We start from the raw sequence: 22,880 nt of genomic DNA, 5'->3' as shown, positions 1-22,880 counted from the left end.
GCTCCTTGCTGTCCCCAACTCCTTGCTGGCAGATTTGACACAGGTGCCACTGCCCTAGGGAGTCACCTCCTCAGCCCCTCCCTAGGCAGTGCTAGGCAAGGGCTCTACCACTGAACCATACTCCATGTACTTCTGAAAGTTACTTTACTGATTTATTTCCTTGGCTGGCACAAGCCCAATGGTGCCCATGTGGAGGCCACAGGATAATTTTGAAAAGTCAGTGCCCTCTACCATGTGGGACTCAAGGATCAAAATCAGGTCATCAGGCCTGGAGGCCAACAACTTTATCTGCTGAGCCATTTCACCAGCCTCTCGCTTTTTTTCCCCCCTAAAACAGTATTACCAAGTTTCCCAGGCTGGCCCTGAACTCGCTCTGTAGCCAAAGATGGTCTTCAACCAGCTATCCCTGTGACTCAGCCTCCCAAGTAGCTATGAGTACAGTTGTGCCACTACGCTTGGCTTAAAGTCATCAAAATTTGCCCAGTTATAAACACACAAATTTGAGGGGCTGGGCTAACAATAAACAATATAAACACAAGGAAGCCATAGAGCCAGCTGCCAGAAGAACCACGGTATGTGTAAGGGTCAGGGTGAGGTTGTGAGTGAATTTCTCATCAGAACCCACAAAAGCCAGAAAAATGATAGAAAAAAAAAAGTCAAGAAGCTAAAAGAAAATAAGATTGTCAACACAGATCCCAGATCCAGTCAGAGTGAAGATGAAAAAAAGTATTTTAGACGGGGGTGGGGTGGGGTGGGGCATGTGCTGCTAAAGACCCACCTACGAGCAAGGGTAAGGAGGGTCTTTCTGCAGAAGAGCAAAGACTGGCACAGGGTGGTGCAGGACTATCAGTGTGCGTGCACACTTGAAAAGGTGTTTGTGAAGCACTTAAATGTAGAAAATTTAAAATAAGAAGAAAAGAGAGATTTAAAAGATAATGGGTTCTCCAAAGTACATTAATGACATGGAGGCATGGCAGAAGTTACACATACGTGAGAACCCGGTCGGCTGCTGCTTTCCGTCTGCTAAGTGCTGCGATGCTATTTATAGGAGCAGGGCTGTTAATTTGCATACTGGGAGTCCAGAGCAGGCTCTACAAACCATCAGCACAGGGCCACTCCTGGCCCACAGGCCACCTCTATACAAAGTTCTACTGGAGCCTTGGGGAGATGGTTCAGAGGTTAAGAAAGCTTGCTGCTCTCTCAGAGGACCAGAGGTCGGTTCCCAGCACCTACAAGAGGCGACTCACAAGGCCTGTATCTACAGCTCTGGGGCGCTTATGCGCTCTGATGGTTCAGTGAACACAGACCCCCACCCCCATCATGTGCATGAGTATGTGGCAGCCAGAGGAAACCTCAGATGTTTTTCCTCAGGAGCCATCCACTTCGTTTCTTGAGACAAGGTCTCTTACTGGGACCTGGGGCTCTCTGATTAGGCTAGGCAGCCTAGTGAGCCCCAGGGATCTGCCTGTCTGTCTCTGCCTCCTTGGTTGTGGGATTAAAAGCATGTCCAATACAATAACAAAAATATACGTTCTGGGAATTGAACTTGGGTCCTCAGGTTTGCAGGTAAGTACTTTATTGACTGAGTTATATTCTTCCTACCTTCCTGTCATTTCTTTGAAACAAGGTCTTCCTGTAAGGCTGACCAGGAACTATGCAGCCCAAACTAGACCTGAATTTGCAGCAATCCTCCTGCCTCAAACTTTGGAACTATAGGGCATTTATGTATACAGAGATTATGGCTACACTGAAAGAAAGGTGTTCTGAGACAAGGCTAGCCCAAGATCTTTAGATGGCTCCATCTATTCATCAATAATGTTTTTAAAGAGCTTTGGAATGGGTTTCCAGGGCTCTTGGGAATGAACCTATACCCAAGATTCATCCCTAGTGCCTTGATTCAGTTCTAAGGATGCCTGAGCTTCCTTGACCACAGGGCCTTTGCACACATTGCTGGAACTAAAAGCAGTTTGTTCCCCTGTACTGTGCTGCCTCTTGGGGATATGACTGTTGACCCTGGAAGAAGATGGCTGTTTTGGGACAGATATGAAAGTTTGATACTCAGCTCCACCCAGATCCTCTGGCCTCTCCTCAAACTCCTCTTGCCACAGGTAGCTCAGCATTTACTGTGTACCATCAACCCATTCTTTGCCCACCTGGGCAATTTTGGCCAAGCTCACTGGCCTCCCTGTTCTCACCTCTGGCTGAGAGTCAGCTCTTCACACAAATCCAGCGATCCTTGCTGGGGAACTATCTTGAGCATGAGCCTGACCCCAGAACAAGCTGTCTGCTGCTGGGGTCTCAGGGGCGCTACACACCCAGAGTGACTCTGCTCCTGAACCACTGAGATCCCAGAGCCTGGTACGCTCAGCCAACTCAATTGAAAGAATAAGGCAGGTTTTGAAGTCAGTGTGCGTTTTTAACAACTCCATTTGACATTCAGGGGACCCAAAAAGGCAAATTCAAATTAAAGTGTCTATCTAGATCTCATTGTTATCTCGGCAGACAGGAAGCCTCCAGAAGCTGGCCTCTGCCAACAGGAGCCTGTGAATGGGCCTGATTGCCTGTCAGGGGGGGAAAGGGGGGCAAGAGCAGTGCACTTGCTCCTCCACCCAGCTCTTTCTGCCCCTCCCGGACCTGCTGAAACAGCTGCCTGTCACCCACTTTCTAGCTGAACTGCCCACACAGAGGGTCCAGAGGACCCTTCTTCCTCCTCCCTTGGTCAGGCTGCATAGGGTACAGGGTAGAGCAGGGAGGTAGTGTGTCACTCCACAGATTTCTTCACAAAGCTGAAAGTTCTGAGAAAGAACAAACCTGCATCACATGGCAGCCTCTTCTCAGATGGTGCCCCTTTTAGCAGAAATATATTTAGGAGGGCCAGGGAAGAGAGCTGTGGCCAATGGGGGCTTTGTACCCAGGGTAACATTCAACTGGTTGGCAGGTTGTGGAGACAGGCTCCCTGGCTCAGGACCCCAACCTTGATTTCAGCTTCAGCACTAAGGGAGGGGACAGCTCTCAAGGCAGCAGGTCTCAGCCCTTGGTAAACTGGGCATAGGCAAAGCTGTCCAGCCCACGCAGTGCAGGCAGGGTCTGCCACCAGGTGGGTCACACAAGCCACACCCAGTGGTCTGTGGTTCCTCCAGCACTCCTTTCCCTGCTCGTCCAGCTCCCTGTGGAAGAGGGATTCTGCGTTCAATCTGGGTTCCACAATCCTGTGAGTGAGCACAGAGTCACCCCCTCCCCAGTAACTCTCCTTATCTGCAAAATAAAGAAAAGAGACCAGATGAGGTCTCTGGGGTCCCCCAGGGTCTTCACAATCCTATAAATGCAGAGAGGATAGGAAGAAGGGGTACAGTTTCCAGGATACCTGGGTTAGCTAGCAAGGAGACCCTCTCCAGAGTGGAGCTCTATCAGTGCCATAAAATCCATTGTGCCCCAGATGCTGCTGTCCTCTGCTCACCCCATCAGACCTAAAACTCATCCCTTCGCATCTCTGGGTGGCACTACCTGTTGGCCCTGTTCCTGACTCTGGCCACTCAGGATGCCCTTTTAGACCTGCTGATGTTTGAAGGAGTTCTACTGTAACCGGGCAGAAGTAGGAATGCCTGACTAGAATGTGTGAAGAGCCCAGGGTACAGGCACTGCTGTGAGACCTGCCATGCTGTGTGTGCTGGCATGGCAGCTGGCTGGACAGTTCTACTCTGCAACCCCTGCCACTTCCACAGCAGCACCTGTAACAGCCGGTAGCTAAAGATCTTGTGTCCCCTGGCTTTTGCTCTCTAGGCTGTTGGCTGTCCCACTGGGGATGAGCTCTAGGTTGAAATCTCTGTGTTCCTTACTGATCCCAGTATTCCTCAGTCAGCCCCTTACTCTGGTTTGTCCAGGAAGGTGGCTGTGAGGGCCAAACAACCGAGGCTAGAGAAGCATTTTCCATGCAGGGTACAGACAGGTGGGCTACAGTGCATGCATGGTCAGGAAGAAGGAGGATCATGATGGGAGCCATGGTAGCAGACAGGGAGAGGGTAGATTATGGTGGGAGCCATGGCAGCAGACAGGGAGAGGGTAGATCATGGTGGGAGCCATGGCAGCAGACAGGGAGAGGGTAGATCATGGTGGGAGCCATGGCAAGGTGGAGGAAAGGGGCTTGTTTGGTTGCCTGAGTCAGACGCAGGTCCCTTGAGCTGGCCCCTGGGGGTAGTGATCTCTTCTGAGTGTAGGATAATTTAGGGTCTCTAACAAGATGTCCCTTAGGTGCCCACAACCTGAGCCTACCCTCTGCCCACACCAGGAAGTTGGGATAGTTGTGTTGCCTCTTTCTCAGGCTCTCTGTTCTCTCCTGCCTTCCACAGCCTTTGTCTTCTTGTGCTATGGAGGATGATGGACAGGGTACTAGGGCCTTCCAGTTCATAGCCACAGTATGGGCACCAGGTGGAGGCTGGGTGAGTGGAGGCTGTAGGTGTCTGGGGGCTGCACACAGGCTGAGACAGGAAGGGCCTGACACATGCTGCTCTGGGACGGGGAGCTCTGCACTGGCTCCTGCTTCCTGAGCTGTCCCAAAGGACACGTGTCTATCATCGTCTGGTTTCCCCAACTTTGTTCCTATCACTTGCCCCATAGTCTGACCACAAAGAGCTGAGGGCAGTGCAGTAACTTAGTTCCTACAGGCTGGCACAGACACACCATCCCTAGGTATGCAATAGCAGGACCAAGGCCACAGAGGGCTCCAGGCCAAGGTGATGCTGTCTCTGAGAGCAGGAGCTTCTCCCGGCTCTGTCTAGATCGAGTCCTCCCTGGCCGGTCGCACTCTTCACCCACTGGACTAGGAACACCTCACAGGCTGAGGCTCCTTTGGGGCACTGGCGGGTGACTTAGGGCCAAGACAGCAAGACTGTGAGGGGTTCCTCTGTGAGCAACCACCCCTCCCCGGGAACCTGGAGTATCATGCCTGACCCGTGTGAGATGGATGCAGGGAGCAGGCAGGCAGGCAAATTTGCTCTGTGTGTTTACAAGGCCGCTTTGAAAAGCAGAGGCAGGGCAGTTATGAAGGTCACATCTACACTACAGTGGAAATGCGAAAGCTTCATGGGGAGCGATAAACCCTGAGCAAATCTCAGCCCATGCCCACATACCCCAGCTGGATGCAGGCCCTTGCCTAGCCAGTCAAACCTCTTTAGCAGGAGCCATGGCCACAGATGCCCAGCCTGATCTCATCAGAAGCAACAGGGTTGCTAAGAATGGTAGCCAGTTAAGAAAATTGGACCCATAGGGAAAGGCACTGAGGGGCTACACCACACTGAACCTATAAACAGGAGCATGCATGCTCTGCTCTAATGTCTTGGAGAACAGCCACTGTTGAGCAGAATCATGGGAAGTGTAGTATAAAGGAGGGTCTGGGGTTCAGCTTCTGGCCCAGTTATTGTCTGGCACACAATACCTAGCAAGTGTTTGCTACCCAGTTGTTTACCACTGATGGTTGGAGAGCAGGCAGGGCCTGCACATATAGGATCTCAACAGCTGGCCCTTCCTACTTCTGGCTCAGGATCACCCCTAGGGCCTTCAGGGGTACAGAGCTACCCCAATGTGGTTATCAAGAGGTACAAGGAAGTGGTTCTTCCACACAGTTCAGCCTGTGTTATAGTCTGAATATGAAATTCTCCCTATAAACCTATTTGTTTGAACATCTGGTCCTTAGCTGGTGGCACTATCTTGGGAGGTCGTGGAACATGGAGTGGTTTAGACTACTACCACTGAGTCACCCCAAACCCTCACTGGGAGATTTCTAGGCAGGTGCTCTACCACTGAGCCACACCCCAACCCCTCACTGGGGGATTCTAGGCAGGTGCTCTACCACTGAGCCACACCCCAGCCCCTCACTGGGGGATTCTAGACAGGTGTTCCACAACTAAGCCACACCTTGAGGCTATACCTGATTCCACTTCCAGCCTGGGCTCTCTGCTTCCCTGGTCCACAAAGATGTGGGGAGAAGCCATCTCACACTCTTGCTGCTGTGGATGGAGCCACCCCAGCACCATGTCTTCTCTACCATGATGAGTTGTATCACTTGAAGTTGTGAGCCCAAGTACATCCTTCCTGCCTTAAGCTGTTCCTCTTAGGTGTTCTGTCACAGCAACGAGAAAGTAACTAACCCAGCCTGTGTACACTTGTTAAGGAAGCTTTGGGGCTGTCAGGGACCACTGGGTGCTGGTAGCTCCTGGGCACCAGAGGAAGAGCAGTAGGAGAGTCCAGGAACCCACTCCTCAAACATGACACGGAGCATACAGCATACAGCTTTGAAGTGCACATTCAAGTGCTGGGACTCCCACTGGAACCCATGTCATCTCTATCACTTTATGACCCTGCTCTTCTGATTTCTGAGAAGCAGGTTCCAAATGGAAAGCCCTGGTGGACCAGACAGAGGCTGTGTGTGTGTGTGTGTGTGTGTGTGTCTGTGTATGTGCCTGAAAGTGTACAAGGAAGCAAAACAAGAGATAATGGTATCCCAGGGCCATTTTTGTTTTCCAGGGAGGCATTGTCTCAGTTACATATCTGGTGGACATTGGTGCGCAGATGTGGAATGGGAAGTGCTCTTGATGAAGGAGTAGTGGAGGTCGGAGGCTGGCAAACTATGAACTCTGTGTCAACTGAACTTTGGTGACTTCGACATTACTGAACTGTCAAGAAAGCATTTAAAATTTCGTTTTTTGTTTTTTGTTTTTGTTTTTGTCATGGAGCCTATTCGTAATGAATCAAAACTGGGCACTGAAGATGTCCTTCAGTAGACAAATGGACACAACAACACTTCTGGTACATACAAATACCTGCAATGGAAAGAAATGAGCATGCCAGGTGTGGTAACCCACAGGAGGAGAGAAGATAACAAACTTGAGGCTATCCTGAGCTACACAGTGACATTCTATCTCAAAAAAATCTCAAGGCTGGATGTCGAGCTCAGTGGTAGAGCACCTACCTAGAACCCCCAGTGAAGGGCTGGAAGATGAGGTTCAGAGGGGGCATTTGGTTTAATGTGAACAAAGCCCTAGGTTGCATCTCTAGTTCTGCAAAAACCAAAATAAATGAGCAGTCAAGCCCAGGAGAGACCCAGAGGAACCTCAAGAGAATGCTGCTAAGTGAAAGGGTCCAGTGCACAAAAATGCACAGAGGGTCCCTCCCACCTTTGGGACATCCCAGGAATGGCAGCATGATGGGCGGGAGATCTGTAGGAGCTGGGGGATGACAGATACTCAGAGGACTTAGACAGGGTGCTACCCTGTGGGACACAGTTGCAGCACACAGTTTAGGGCACTGCACGAGCCCAGACTATGCCATCAACAGAGTTCACCACTCTCAGCACTGGACGGGATGGCTTTAGGAACTGTAACTGCTAGGCCACACCTGAACAAGGCTGGCCAGCAGTATAAAAAACCGTGGACTAGGCAAGGACCTAGGAGAACCTTATTTTACCCTTGACTTCTCTATGAACCTGATGTTATTCTACAAAAAAAAATGTATTCGTTTTCACAAGAATACTTGGTGTGCCGTAGAAACTCCATGAAATTCAGAGCTTGGTGCCATAAATACAGTCTTACTGAAACACGGCCACACTGTTGTTATGCCTGTCCACAGCAGCAGAGCGGAGCTCCTAGAAATTGGGCTGTGATGTCTTTTCCAAAGGAGAACTAAGTGTTGGCTGCAGGCTGTGTACTGGGTTTTGCCAGATACCTGATCTCTTCCTCTAAGAGGTTTATTTAGGAAATAAAAGGAAAGAGACCCCAAGCTCTCTGACTAACCCAACTCTGGCATGGCCACCCTGTGGATGAAGGAACTGACCCAGGCTCTTCTGGTGTCCCATCCAGCATGGCCCACACTCCTGGGCTGAAGAGCTCTGGGTACAGGACTAGGTGACACTTGCCTCCTCCCATCCGCACACCTGCAGTTTCTGGCAGCTCTGCACTATAAGGTGCAGGTGTGCAGAAGCTGGCTGCCTCCTCACCTGCTCTTTCCGTTCTGCGCGTGGGCTCTGCCCGCTTCCGCAAGAGCACGGCAGGCGGAATCCCAGTAATACAGGTGGTGCTATGCCTGAACCGAGGCTGGGCACATGGCTGAGGAAGTGCCCACCTCAGGATAGCAGGCTGCAGGGGGATGGTCAGGAGCAGCTCTGGGAGGCAGTGGTTTGGGCAGCTTCTATCAGAGCAAATGTCACACTGTGTCCCAGGCACAAAGCCCCTGTAAGGGGTCACACCGCAAGTCAAGCCAGTCTCCCATTCGTGGTGCAGAGCCCACAACACACATTCCAAAGTAAGTGTTGTGGCCCAGTGCCATGAACCAGCATTGCTGGGGAGCAACAGGAAGCTCGGTGAGGTCCAGCCACTGGCCTGGAGGCCTGCTGCTGGCGCAGGAAGACAACCGCAGCTGGTCTCCTGCCCCCTGAGCCCTGACCACAGTGTGACCTCTGGCTTTCTCTGATTGGGAAAATGTGCCAATGAAAGGAAAGACTCCATGATGGCACTTGTATGGTGGACACTGCCTCCAATCCTAGAAGTCCGGACAGAGGCAGGAGGACCCCTGGTTAAAGCCTGCCTGGGCTGCAGTGAGACCTTATATTAAGAAAAACCAAAACAAAACAAATGAGAAGAGGCTGGAGTAAAATCACTTGCCGTGTAGGCATAAGGACCTTGGTTCAATCCCCAGTACCCGTGTAAAGAGCTGGGCCCATGTGGATGAAGGCGTAGACTACACTTCATACATGCATGCACTCTCACTCGTCACCAATAAGCCCCTTACGTGTGCAATCCTGTCCCCAGATCAGGAACTTGTGCTAGATGGCTAAGACACCATGATCCCAGAATCCAGGTCTGCCTCTGGCTGGCCCTGGGTTATAGTGGACTGTGGAGAGGTCACAGGCATGGGGGATGGGGATCCAAGGTCAGGGTCACCTGCATCTCATGGGGATAGACAAGTCTATCCGCCGCTGTCCAGCTTCTCATTTTACTGTCTCACTTCTGTGATAGAGTTTTTCCTTCTGGGCAGAGGGTCCTGGTGCAGCACAGGGAACGAGATCACACCAGGACAACTGGGGACATTTGGTAGGCTGCTGCCTCCAGGTTCAGGAAACTAGAGACTCTGGGGTCTAACTCCTCTCTGGAGAGGAGGAGTGGCAAGATGCCAGGCTCCCTCTGTGTGCTGGAACTAAGCTCTTGCTCCCCTCCCCCTCCCACAGCAGCCTTGGGAGGCAGCTCGGCCACCCACACACAGCAGAGGCTGGGTCCAGGCTGAGAAGGGAAGTGGAGCCATGTGGGACTGTGAGCCAACTCTCAATTATCCCAGCACACATTTGCAGAACCTGCTTGGTTGGAAGCAGGCCCCAGCTATTTCTAACTCTGCTTCAGACCCCTCCTGCCTGGAAGTTGTTTAGGGGGAAAAAAAAGAGCGGAAGTTACCATGAGCTTGCCTGAGCCTGATTTGGTCATGCCCTGGGTACAGGGGTCAGCCTGCCTTTTGCCTGGTCCCTATCCATTTTTCCTCTTCTCTCACCCACCCCCAAAAGATCTTGTGAGCACCCTCTCTGCTAGCCAGGCATTGGCTGGCAGATAAGGGTTATGCAGCTGCTTCAGCTGATAGGGTTGCAGAGGGTATATAATGGCCAAAGATTGCATGGGATGGGCCAACCCAGCTCTTAGAGTCTTGGTGAGATTCCTGCTGGAGGGCTCCACAGGACCAGTGCAGTCCTTCTGGTACTGCATTGAACAGGGGAATTTCTCGAGGCTGTGTGGGCCCATGGCCCAAAGGAGCCCCCATCCTAGGAAGAGCCCTTGTACCATGGAGAACATGGAAGCTGCAGACACAGGTGAAATCAGTGACCCAGAGATGCTTTAAGGCAGCTGTTGCCCACCGCCTGCCCTCATGTTCACTGCTAGGGGAGACAGGTGGGTGGGGCAGGACAGCCTGGGTCTGGGATCTTGCCTCCTCCTCTTTGAGATCTGCCTGCCTGGCTTGCCCACTGCGGACAATGCTGGACAACTGCTTTAAGGCCCTGCCAGGGACAGTAGCAGCAAAGACCCTGGTGTTATCACAGGCTGCACACAGGAGGGCAGGTCACCTAACAGGGTCCTCTGGGTGTCCCATACCTTCACAGGGTCCCATAGGGCCAGCAGAACCTGTGATTATCTGCACTATACAGACGAGGAAGCAGATGCGGAGACAGGCAGCTGGCCAGCACCAGGGCACACTGCAGTGCTCTGAAGACCAGGGTGTGTCCAGCATGGGGTTCCTGCCCTCTCTTCCACAGCTGGATAGATAAAGTCAGGCCACACAGACAGAGCTCTCCAGGCTGAGCAGAGCCAGGTATGGTGGAGGGGGTGGGGGTGGGGCAGAGGGGCAGGCTCAGGCCATGCCATGCTTGCTGCAGCAAGCCAAGGTGGCTAAGGAGAAAGCCAGAGCCAGAGCCCAGTAGCTGGCAAGAAACATTTTCTAGTCTCTGACTGAGCTGCCCAGAAGACTCACTGTCCTTGGCACAGAGGGGTGGGCCACAAGAAAATGAGCGGGATACATGGGGGACTCCAGCGGCTGCTTTAGACCCTGCTGGGAGACAGTCCCATCGGTAAAGTACTCGCCTTATGAGCACCAGGACCCCAATCCAAGCCCTAGAGCCCATGAGGAAAAGCTGGACATGGTGGCCCCCTTGTCATCCTAGGCCAGGAGGAGCAAAAAGGTGGAGCCCTGGTCCTGCTGGTTCGCAAGTCTAGGCTGCCTAGCAAGTTCCAGGCCAGTGAGAGACTTTCTAAAAGATGGGTGGTTCTTACAGAGAGCGGTAGAGGTTTCCTGTCTCCACCCTACACACACAGGTATGCACACATGCTCATGAACCTGTACACGTATGTGTACTCTTACAAAGAAAAATGGTACAAGGAAGGGCTGCCAGAGAGACACGGTGCAATTGTGTTCTCTCTCCATTATAAGCTACCACCCAGCCCTCTGCTAAGGTCACAAGACACATAGCCCCTTCACCACATAACAAGTTCTTCACCTGTTTGGCCACCACATGATGGTCACCTGACAGGTAACCACAGCAACACACCAACATATATCTAGCCACAACATAGCACAGCTCCCACCAAGCCATTCCACTGTCTCAGAATGTGCATACGTTCTACTACCTGTCAAATGCCAGGTGCTGAGGGGACCCTACTGTGGCTAGGTTGGCCTCCTTGATGTTGAGGTGGTTTTGAACCCTGGGTGTAGCCAAGAACCCAGGAGAGGCTTCTCTACAGGCTCAAGCCATACTCAGCAGAACACATGGGCCCCCCTTCTCTCTTCTGCCACAGTGAAGGAGTTGCCTGGAGTGGAGGAAGGCTGGCCTGCTTCTGAGCCCCAAGTTGAGTGCAGTTGCCTGTCTGGCTGTGTTAGTGTCACTGAGTACTCCTTGGGTACTGATGTCTGGAGAATGAATAGAGATTGTGTGTGTGTGTGTGTGTGTGTGTGTGTGTGTGTGTGAGAGAGAGAGAGAGAGAGAGAGAGAGAGAGAGAGAGAGAGAGAGAGAATGAGAATGAGTCTGACTGGCTGACCAGGCAACCCCAAGGGCCAGGTAAATGAGACAGAGGTGGGAAGACAAGTGAGGAACCGTGAGAGTGTGAAGACAGTGTGCACCAGGGACAGTAGTGGCCACATTCACACTTATTCCTTTGTGTGCTACGGAAGCCACGCACAAAAGTCAAGGCTAACAGCAGGACCAGAGGTATGGCAAGTCCCATACATGGGTAGGAGGCTACCACAAATGGGCTTGTGACAGAAAGAAGGTGGGCAGGACACCTAGACCTGAGTAGACTGGAATTATCTGGATGGGACAGGCCAATGGGACAAAGCAGTACCGTGATGACTGTGTCTGCCTTTTGGGCAGGAGCAGAAGTGACTTACACTGCTTGGAGACAGGTTCTCACAGTACAGCCTTGACTGGCCTGGCTGAGAACTGGTTATGCACACCATGCTTTTGACAGCCTCTAAAAACAGAATACAGTAGGACCTTGGGGTGCATGCTGAGGCAGGAGGATTGCAAGTCTAAGGCCAACCTGAGCTGCAGACCAAGTTCAAGGCTCACAAGTGCAACTCGGTAAGTCCGTCTTTAAATAGGAAGTAAAAAGGGAACTTGGAGAGGTAGTTTGGTGTCAGAGTGCCTGCCTAGGCCTCCAGAGAGGCTGGGAGCGTGGCTCAGAGGCAGAGTGCCTGCATACCTAGTATGCAGGAGGCCCTAGGTTCCATTCCCATACCACCAAAGAACGAAACAAAATAAAAAGCCTAGAATACTTTGGAATGCAAATTAGAGCTTGTCTACAAACACCGATGTAAGTGATGTGTTCATCATGACAGCTGCTCAGAGTATCTTCACTTACCAATCTGTTTTTTTTTAAAAAAAAAAACATGGAATCCCTACACTGTATTAAATTAAATACCCATCAGTGATCCTGAGCTATTCAAAGGTACACAAAAGCGAAGAAATACATTTCTGATAGCTTACTGACTTAGAGACTTTGGGTGTTCAAATATTTATTTACTTAGTTAAAGGTTTAAGAGTGCTAAGAAGTGTAAAAATGGATGGATGTAATCTGAGAAATTCAGAAAGTCTCCGAGACACACCACTAAGTTGCATGGAGCAGTAGGTGCTGCGTCTGGTGTGCCTCTGACCACCACAACGGGCAGCGTCCCCTCCAAGGGGCAGACAGACAGATGGGTGGGAATAAGGAGAAACAACAAACAGGAACTATGTTTTTATGCAAGTCTGCTTTAAAAATGTAGGTCACATTGGGCATAGATTTTAGGTGAAAATGGAAGCTGGTTTCTGTTTCTGCAGGGCACAGAGAGTCTGGCTACAGACTGTAGGAGGCCCAGCCACATGTGATACAGAATGGAGCTGGCCACACCCACAGCTACTGACCAGGCTCTTCCCCACACAGTCGCACATAACACTGGGATCACAGACCATAAAAGGGCCATATGCCATGCTGGTACCATAACACCGTCCCAGGGACAGGAAGTAAGGGTGCTTGCCAGTGATGAGCAAGCCCATGTAACCCCAGATTGGCAGCTACACCATTCCACTCTCGGCACTGACCAACTTCACTTCTGCTGGACCTGCTTGCTCTGAGAACTTGTACCCACGGTCTGGCCAGGCCATGTCCCAGGCACCTTCTCTCTGGGGTATGTTGTTTTTGTTTCAATGAAGAGGGATCCCTCCTCAGGTGCTCACTCTGTACACGAGACTACAACAGGTACATGCTTCCTGAAGACCACGGCCCCTTTCCCGCTTTACAGGGCTTACCCAGAAACCTCTGGTACCTTTGGCCTGACCACCAAGTAGCTGGCACACACAGCTTGTCCTTTCCCTTACGTGGGCTGTGCCACACACTGACCTTTGGCAGAAGTCTGGCAGCAAGATGCCTGCCGTGCTCCTCACCATCTTTTGGGCACCTACTGCCTCTGGACAAGGTTGAAGTGCCCCAAGCTGTATGGCGGAGCTTGGTAGAGACTCAGAGTACGAATTAAAGAAAGCCAAGTAGACGTGACCCCAGGTCAGTGCCCCTCAAGAGTGGGGAGAAAGGGTCCAGCATTTCCCCTCCTGCCATGGAAGACTATGCCTTGAGGACATGGCACTGCATGAACCAGCATGGCGACACATAGGTAGTGCTCCCTACCTTGAAGATGAGGCAGTCAGACTGGTGCTCGGCATACTGGGAGGTGAGGCGGTATTGGCTCTCAGTGGTCACGTCGATCTGGTAGCCAGTCAGCGTGTAGCAAACCTTGCGGAACTCCTGGATCTTAGTCTGGAAAACCTCCTTGAGCCGCTGGTTCTTCAGCTCAGCACTTTCCACTTGCTTCCGCAGCTCTGCAGGGAGAGGGGCATGGTGTGAGTGTCACTGGGCACAGGTGTGACAGGGAGGATAGCTAGGGAAGGGGCAAGGATAAAGCATGGCCCAATTTGAGCCCCTGCTGCCTGAGGCTGGTGCCCATCCATGGGCTCTGAGAAATCAGAAGAAAAAGGACAAGGATCCGGAGAAGCAGTGTGACCTTCTGGTGGCAGTCATAATAAAGTCACTATTTCAACAACAGTACTTAAAAAAAAAAATAACCCAAAGCACAGTACTCTGAAAGACAGATGCTCTGACCAGATACACTGCTGGCAGAGTGACAACGCCCAGCAGGACATTACCCTGGTCACTGTTAGGAAGCTCTGTGGAACAATTGGTCATGCTTTGGTGGTGACTGGTCCCAGAAGGCTAACAGTTTCCAGAGCCTGCTGGAGAAGGACACACTGGAGGATCATGTCTGCAGTGAGGGTCAGAGTCCCCAACCACTCTGGGCAAATGGATGGTCACCTGAAGCCTGAGCTCCTGTCCCGGGGTTGGTCACTTGCCCTGCATGAGCTAGTACAACAGAGGAAGATAGACACAAGTCCACATGCTGGCCATCTGAGACCAAATGGACCCTCCCTGTCCCTCAGCAAGGTCTGGTTGGGTTCCATAAAACCGTGCCTAGAACCTGCTCCTCAACTTCCCAAGTGTCTCTGGGAGTATTGCTCAGGGTAGAGCCCTACCTCCCCATTGCTCGCCACGGTTTACTGGTGCTCAGGGAGAAGCCAGCTGTGCAAAGCCACCAGGAGCACACACAATTACCATGAATCTCTCACCCAAGGTGCCTGCTGAGTAATTAAGCCCTGATTTATGCCCCAGTTAATTACCGAGCCTGGCTCCACTCACACACACAGGGATTGTCTGGAGCTGGGTGCTTCCTGGAAGTCCTACATAGAGCTCACAAGGGGAACCCCACAGGCCTGGGAGGTCAGGCTCAGGAAGTGGGTGTGCGATGTGCTCCCTTCAGTGTGATGAGCGGCTGGGGTTAGTTAACATCGGCTATGATATGTGCTCAAGGGACACAGGGAAAACTGGGCTCCTCTGAGGACAGTAATCCTGAGCAGTGTATGGGGAAAGGGAACCCTAAGTCAAGAAGAACTCAGGGCCCAAGAGACTCACTCTATGGCCCAGGTCCAGAACAGGACCCTCATGGGCCCACCGTGGAAGAGCAGGATGGGAAAGATCTTGAGGTGGGGCATCTTAGCTCAGGCCTGAGGCAAAAGGGAGAATAAACTGTGCCCTGCACACCACAGACCCAGAGGGTGGTTAGTTCACAGAGATGGGAGGGCCTTCCAGGGATCAGTGGAGGTGGGGAGCCTGAGTCCCATGAGAGAGATGTGGGAACCAGACGCTCTGAGCAACCCCAAGGAAAATGGAGACAAGGGAGGCTGAGTCCCCATTCGGCTCTGCCACCTCTCTGTCTCCCCTGCCACCTCTCTGTCTCCCCGCCATCTCCCAGGAGATGTGGCTGTCCCCTGATACAGTTTTGAGGATTTAGCCAGAATGATCCTTGGAGGCCAGCCTAAGCCAAACGCATAAACTCAGAAGCCACATCACCCACTGTGATATGGTGGCACGTTGTTATTTTCTGTCGACTGAAGCAGTCCCTCTGGGAGGGAGGCCCCGTAAGACTCGGTGAGTACTCAGTAAGCAGGGCTCAGGAAGCAATCAAAGCTTAGGAAGCTCAGAAAGTCTCTGCTTCCATCCCCCAGGATTCTAGTAACTACTGCTAGGGAGAGGAGACCTCCTGCAAGCTGCCCTGGGAGCTCAGGAACACAGCTGGGTGAACTGTTCCCAATGCTGGGGTGGGTTTTTTGGTGCTGCAGCTCCCCCGAGTCACTGCACTTCACAAGGGAACTGCTCGTGCTCCTGTTCGTAAACCCAATACACCCACTGCTTATCAGCCTCGCCTTGGGTGGTCTGTTCTGCTGGTGGTGTACTATCTAGGATGGACAGATTTTTTTATGTACCACAGGAAAGGTCACACACCTCCAGATGAACATGCCACTGGGCCATGCAGCTGATGGGCACCAGCAGGGCTGTCACTATCCTTCCTGTCCCTCATACTCTAGAATGCAACAACCCATCCACAGTCCGTGTGCGGGAAGCACACTCTGAGAAAAGCATGCTGGTACCTGGGGCTGTGAGGAAAAATGGCTTGATAGACCCAGCTGGTAGGCAGAAGCTCACCTGTGGGGCTGTCGCCTGGCTGCTGGCCCTGCCCTGTGGCTCTTTCATCCATCACCCAGCACAGAGGCCTTGGCAGACACTGTTCTCCACAGTGAGGGCCCCTTCAACAGGACACAGACCCCAAGCCTTGATTAATCGAGTGATCAGACTATGAAAATGAAAGGTTAATTGGCAGCCCTGACCCCAAGGCTCTTCCTGGCATCCCTTGCCCCTCCTCCTCCTGGAGCCAGAGCCTTCAGCAGGAGAAGAAATTCACCGACCACACTTTGCAGGGATGTTCCAGCCATCAGAGACTGTGATAACTGTTGATAGACCCCAGATGTCTAAAGGGGAAGATTAGATCTTAGAACCAAACACAGGCTGACCTTGGGGAAGGAAACAGGCTCTTCTGCACAGTTCAGATCTCAGAGGCAGGTGGGGGACCCAGGCCCATGGAAGGCCCATGGGGAGGGTCGGTGTGCTTCTTGGGGATGAATGGAGAAGAGGTGTCTGGCCACATGCCAGGCACTCACAGGTATGTTTGTGGCCGCAAAGGAGGATCGCTTATTACCATTGGGTTGGGAGTAGAAGCCTCCTCTTTCAGGGAGAGTGTGAGGCTAGTGGGAGGTGGGGGGAGACAGACAAGTGGAGGGTGATGCCCAAAGCCTGGAAACAAGCATTTGATTTGAGGTGCTTCAACTTCCTTGTTATTTCTGTGGCTTGGTGACTTACATAAACAAAGAATGAATAATTCACTTCGACGTTTGGATTAAATCAATAAAAGATGGGCTCCACCTTGAAAGTGTCATTACTCTGCTGCCATGGCTGTTATCCAGCCTCTTTCCAAAGTGACCAAGAGTAGAGGCTGCTTTTGGGCTTCTCCTGGGAGGCAAAGGGCCTTGGGGTCTGCAGTGACCTTGGCCTTGGGGAAATGTCTTCAGCCAGTCACAAGTGTGCAGGTAACAACACAGGGTGGGGGGCAGAGTGGTAGGTGGGGTGAGATCCAGGGAGCTCTGGGCCCGGAGGTCACTCTGAGATCAAGACACAGTGAGGGGCAACCTTGTTCTGGGGGAGTCCTCTAGTTCCGCAGGGCCAGACCCTCTCACTCTCTGGCAGCTCTGGGTGCTCTTCCATCTTGTCATGGACCTTCCCAACTCTCAAGTCCTGCCTGCTGCCAGGAGGAAGCTGTGGTTGCTGTCACTCTCCAGCTTTGTGCCTCACCTTGGTGTCCCCAGGCGAGGCTGTCCATGCCCTCCCTTCCTATGGCCCCTCCACAAGGACAGCCTGGCTGTCCTATAAGCACAGGAATGTGGCAGGTGACAAGTGGGAGTCAGAGAAGGGATGTGATTGCTCGCCAGAACCCAAGCCAGACTTGATGGTTTCCAGAGTGGTCCTGGAGCAGGCACATCAGGCCTTGCACCCAAACACTCGCTGCTCCACATCTGGCCTGTAAGCTCAGGCGGGCCTGTTGGCTGGCTCCACTCCTCTGAGGAGGCTACAGGACAGCTCTGAGCTGACAGCCCTCACTATCTCAGCCCCATGAGTGCCCTTTTGGACTCACAGGAGGCAGCTGTGAAAGCACTGAGGGAAGGACACGAGACAGAAATAGCCTGTGCTCTTCCAGATCAAAGCTAGTGGGGATGCGCACTCCTGCCTAAGAGCAGAGATGGTGGGATAATAAGCGTTTATGTGCTCAGATCTCTGGAGTCTCAGCTCCTGGCCTGGAGTCTGCAGAACGGCTGATACTAGTGGGGCCAGAAGGACACACATGAGGCAGACATTGAGAAGAGATAACCAGAGAGAAGATGGCTGTGGGGCTCTCAGCAGTCATCCACCTGTGCCAGTACAGTCTGTGGGCAGAAAGGTGGGTACTGGGCTGCTTTTTATTAAGATTTATTTTCATCATTTTAAAGTATGTCATCTTAAGTGTGAATATGTGCATGTGAATGCAGGTGCCCTCGGAGGCCAGAGGCATCAGATTCCCCCGAGGGCGGAGTGGTTGTGATGTGGGTGCTGGGAACTGAATTTCAGATTCTCCGGAAGGTATGTGCTCTTAACTGCTGACCCACTTCTCCATGCCCTATGCTGGCTGGCTGGTTTTTGAAAATGTACAAACTTTAGAAGAGGGAACCTCAGTTGAGAAGCTGCCTCCTTCAGCCTGGCCCATGGGCATGTCTGTGGAACGCTGTCTTGATAGCAAATGTACACAGGGGAGGGCTAGCCCACTGTAGGTGGTGCCATCCCAGGACAAGTGGGTCTGGGATATATAAGAAGGTAGCCGAGCCGGGCAGTGGTGGCGCACGCCTTTAATCCCAGCACTCGGGAGGCAGAGGCAGGCGGATTTCTGTGAGTTCGAGACCAGCCTGGTCTACAAGAGCTAGTTCCAGGACAGGCTCCAAAACCACAGAGAAACCCTGTCTCGAAAAAGAAAAAAAAAAAAAAAAAAGAAGGTAGCCGAGCAAGCCCAAGAGAATAAAGTATCAGTAGGCTTCCTCTGCTTCAGGCCCTGACTTGGTATCTCTTGGTGATGGACTGCAACCTGTAGGGCAAATAAATGAGCGCTTCCCTCCCAAGCTGCTTTTGGTCAGTGCTTCATCACAGCAGCTCCCCTGCTGTCAGTCCTGGATCTGAATGTTCACTCTCAGCAGGCTGCAGCAGCTCGGGGGCACAACAGTGCCAACCCCTATGAGCCTGGGGTCAGCTCTGCAAGAGGACAAAGGAAAGGCCAACTGTTTTTTTCCTTGGATAGAGAAACACAGACCCTCCAGAGAGAACTCCTGAGGGGCTAGTGATGTGACTCAACCAGGAGTCTTGCCCGGCATGCATGAGGCCTGGGCCGGATCCCCAGCACTGCATGGTGGGAAATGCCTGCAATCCTAACACCTAGGAGGTAGAGGCAGGAGGATCAGAAGCTAAATCATCCTTGGCTACATTGTGAGTTATGGCTAGCCTGGGCTACATGGGACACTGTTTCAAAGCCCAAACCAAAAAAACACCATGCCAAGTTCCTAAGGAACTGAGAGGCTGGGCAAGGCTCTGGGTTACAGTCACGGTGTGGGAGACAGGCCTGCCAGAGTCCTGTCTGGAATGGAACACCTACTTCAGTGCCCAGAAAACAGCATCACCGAGCACTGGACCTTCTTGGCTCAGGCAAGAGACACGATGAGAGAACAGGAAACGGGGGGAGGAGGCACCTGCATGACTGTGGGGACCATCAGGGCAGGGACCTGTGGTGGCAGCAAGAGCCTACACAATCCCCATCAGAGCAGAGTACGCTGTGTTCTGATCCCAGGCTGTGGCCCCAAGAGGACTAGCCAAGGACAAGAATCCAAGCAGAGCTGACAGATGGCCCACCGCGTCTCAAAGCACTGAGAGGACACTGACAGCCCCTCCAGAGAGTTCCAGAAGGTCAGAACAGTCGGGCATGTTGGCCAGCATAGAAAACCAAACATGTGAAAGAACACACCACAAAGGTAGTGTCCTCACCTCCATGCCAGGTAGGCAAGATGAGGATGTCAGAGCATCACTGACTCAACACGGCTCTCACCAGAGCCGCTTGTGGAGAGGGACACACATATGTATGTATGTGTGGGTGTGCGCATGTGTACGCACACACCAGAGCAGACTGAGGCTGGAGAAAGAGAATGCAGCTTTCCCTTCTGCTGAGAAGTCAGAGACAGTCATGCAGCTAGAGTGTCTTTGTCACTGTTCTATTGCTGTGAGGAGACACCGCGACCAAGGCAACTCAAAAACCGAAGTATTTCATGGGGTCCTGATTACAGTTTCAGAGGGTTAGTCCACGATCATCGAGGCCAGAAGTATGGTTCCAGGCAGGCAGGCAGGCAGTCAGGCACTAGAGTAGCTGAGAGCTTACATCTGATCGGCCAGAGGAAGGCAGAGAAAGACAAAAGACCCTGGGCCTGGTGTGGTCTCAGAGCCACCCCAGTGACACACCTCCTCTAGCAAGGCCGCTTCCTAATCTTTTCCAAACAGTTCCACTGCGGACCAAATATTCAAACATATTCGCCTATTAGAGTTGTTCTCACTCAAATGACCACGGTGGGCTAGGCACAGAAGCACAGGTCTGAGTGTTACGGAAAGGGAACTGAGGCGATCCATTACCACATTAACACTCAATGGAAACGAGGAGGGTGAGCATGCGGGAAGGAAATGCAGCCAAATTCTCTCACAGGGAAGCAAACATGCTCACACATGGGCTAGCAGGGAACACATGCTACCCTCACAGTGACTGAATGTCACTCGAGGGAGATGACAGGTGCAGGTGACATGACATCACCAGGATGCCCAGGACTTTGCGGCCCTCTTCTCTGGCTCCCATGTTTGCAGACGGGCTCTCCCCTCCTTCCCAGCTACAATACTGTGGGGTAGGAGCAAAAAGGAGGGTGTGATCCAATGGAGCAGCAACTTTGTCAATGCCCCAGTGCCTCCGCATCTCCTGATTAAAAGCTAGAAGCAGCTTTTTGGACATTCCTTTGGGGATTTGGGCAGAGCCATTTTCCCTTCTGAAGTGAATAAAATCCACTTAACCAAAGCTGGGATTTTCAGGCCTTGGAAAAATCACTGTGGTACTAGACTATCACAGGCTACAGCGAACACAGCTTCAGCCCTCTAACCTTAAGCAGAGGTGCTGTTTCCAGCTCACCCAGCCTTGAAGATGAAGCAGTAGACAGAGAAAGTCGGTCTAAGCTTCTCCTGATGCTCTCTGGCTCTGCCTGGGAGTCTATTCCTGTCTCCCTTGGGAGGGATCCCTGTGCACCATGGTTGGACTCTCTCCAGTGTCTGGTCAAGTGAATGGACAATACTTGGCCTTTGGTCTCTGCAGACACACGAACACTGACCAGAAGGGATGGTGTTTCAGGCTCACCAAAGGAAAGGGACCTTCTCTGCTTTGCCATGGTCCAGGCCGACAGCTCAGAATTCCACATAAACCCCCTCCTGACTTTACAGGTTGAGACTTGTCCAGCAGTGTGACAACAGGGACTCGGCCTGAGTCTCTGCTTCTAGGCATGGGGACTGGTGGCTAGACAGAGAAGTCCCTGGGACTTATGTCTCCGGCTACATCATGCATTGGAGGTGCTGGCCCTGTTCAGACCCAAAGATGATGTGCATCTAAGGACTGAATTATTCATGCCATGCTAACTTCCAAACCATTCCAGTTTTACATTTTTAAATATTTAATAATTAGTCATCAAATATTTATGCAATTTTATTAGCAGCTGTGGAGGCCGGGCACTGCTGTGGCTGTGACAGGAATGTCTGTGTCCTGCTCCCTGTGGCTTCCTGGAGAGAGTGCCAGGAGGAGATGTCCCAGAGCACTGACTTAGGGCCTGCTGAGACACTATGGGCTCAACCCTCTGGGACACTATATGGAGGAAGGTAGAGTAGCATAGAACACCAACCAAAGGTTATTAGCCCATCCCAAACCCAAACTTCAAGCAAGCAAACAACGGAATGGCTGGCGGGTGGAGGTGATATGCCGTATCAACTTGGATACTTTTGGGGTCCTCCTTCCTTGAAGTCACCCTGCAGAGCGACAGGTAGGGTAGCTGGTAGAAGATGGGGGACTGTGGTTCCCAAAGTGGCTAGGTCACCACCACCTGCTAATCAGGTCTCCTGCTGCTCTATGGAGATGGAGTTGCTTTAACTCTACTGATGCCAGAGGCCCCGAGGTTTGGTCCCCACCACCAGCCTGTGTCCCCTGCTGGGCCGGAAATTGCATGGTTTACACCAGCCTCAGCGAGGCTTGCTCGCCCTGGAATTATATGCAGATGAGCAGACTGTGTGCACCCGCCTGGCTGCTGGCAGCCGCCCCTGGGTAAGCTCTGAGCGCCTTTCAAACGGGGTATCTCTGTGTGATTAACTGCTCACTCCAGCAAGCAGCTTGTCACCTTGCACAAAAATGATTTGAAAAGACACTGGCAATTACAGCCCACCAGATTACAGGGTGGGAGAGTCCCGGGGTGACAAGCAGGCGCTGATATCATATTCGTTCTTGTAAGATTCCCTCCCCCACCCCAGGGACAGAGCGAGAGAGGCCCTGCAGCGCCAGGCTGCACACTCCCTGTGGCAGCACTCTTCGCGGCAGAGGATCAGCAGCTCCTGGTGTCTGCTGTCCTCCAGGGGGGGAGGGACACGACTTGGGCTGATAGATGTGGAGACAACCAGAGGCCTGGAGGATCAATATTACCCAACCTGGAACTTCAGGATCATGGAATTCCTGAGAGACACCCACAAACATACTGAGTGCCAGGTGATGCTACTTCAGGTTTGCCCTGGGGTTTGGGCAAGGGGCTTCCGTCAGCAACTCAGGCCTAGGCTCAGAAAGACCCCTGGCCACTGGCTAGCAGGGATAAAGCTCCACGGTCCTACACGTCTCCTACTGCTGGGTCTACTATATGGCTCCACCTGTTGAGTCGTCAGCCAGCCCTTCTTCCCGACACGGACCCTTCCTCCAATAAGACTCTCTGACCCATGGCACACGCCTGAGGTGCCCAAGAGAGGCCCCTTCAGTGACAAGCAAAGGTCATGCACAATGCTGTATTACTTCCAGCTCAGGAAAACAAGGGTCAGGGGTTGGGGCCAAACTACATGCAGCTCCATGTGTAGCTGGACCACATCTCCGGTGAACGTGTTTATTCCTCAACATGGATCCTCCAGTTGTCTATAACCCACCCAACAGGCCTCCCTACCCTAGCCCATCTGGCACATAGGGAACTCTGCCTGGGTACATCAACCCTTCCTCATGACCCCGCAGCTGGTGTGCCCAAGTCCTAAGGGATGAACCCTTGCTTCCT

The 22,880-nt window shown here is 52.3% G+C and overlaps 1 protein-coding gene across 1 annotated transcript in view; it reads right to left on the bottom strand.

Annotated features, from left to right (window-relative positions):
* Positions 1 to 22,880, bottom strand: part of Mad1l1 (mitotic arrest deficient 1 like 1) — a 320,097-nt gene that overhangs the window by 46,354 nt on the left and 250,863 nt on the right. The window contains exon 17 of the mRNA XM_041648485.1: positions 13,681 to 13,871. Coding sequence (XP_041504419.1) covers positions 13,681 to 13,871 — 191 coding nt within the window. The remainder of the gene's footprint in view (positions 1 to 13,680; positions 13,872 to 22,880) is intronic.

This window comes from Microtus oregoni, unplaced genomic scaffold (genome assembly GCF_018167655.1).
Source record: "Microtus oregoni isolate MIOR12 unplaced genomic scaffold, Mior012 000003F_ref0000135, whole genome shotgun sequence".
Classification (NCBI taxonomy): domain Eukaryota; kingdom Metazoa; phylum Chordata; class Mammalia; order Rodentia; family Cricetidae; genus Microtus; species Microtus oregoni.
This window is presented reverse-complemented; position numbering and strand designations above follow the sequence as displayed.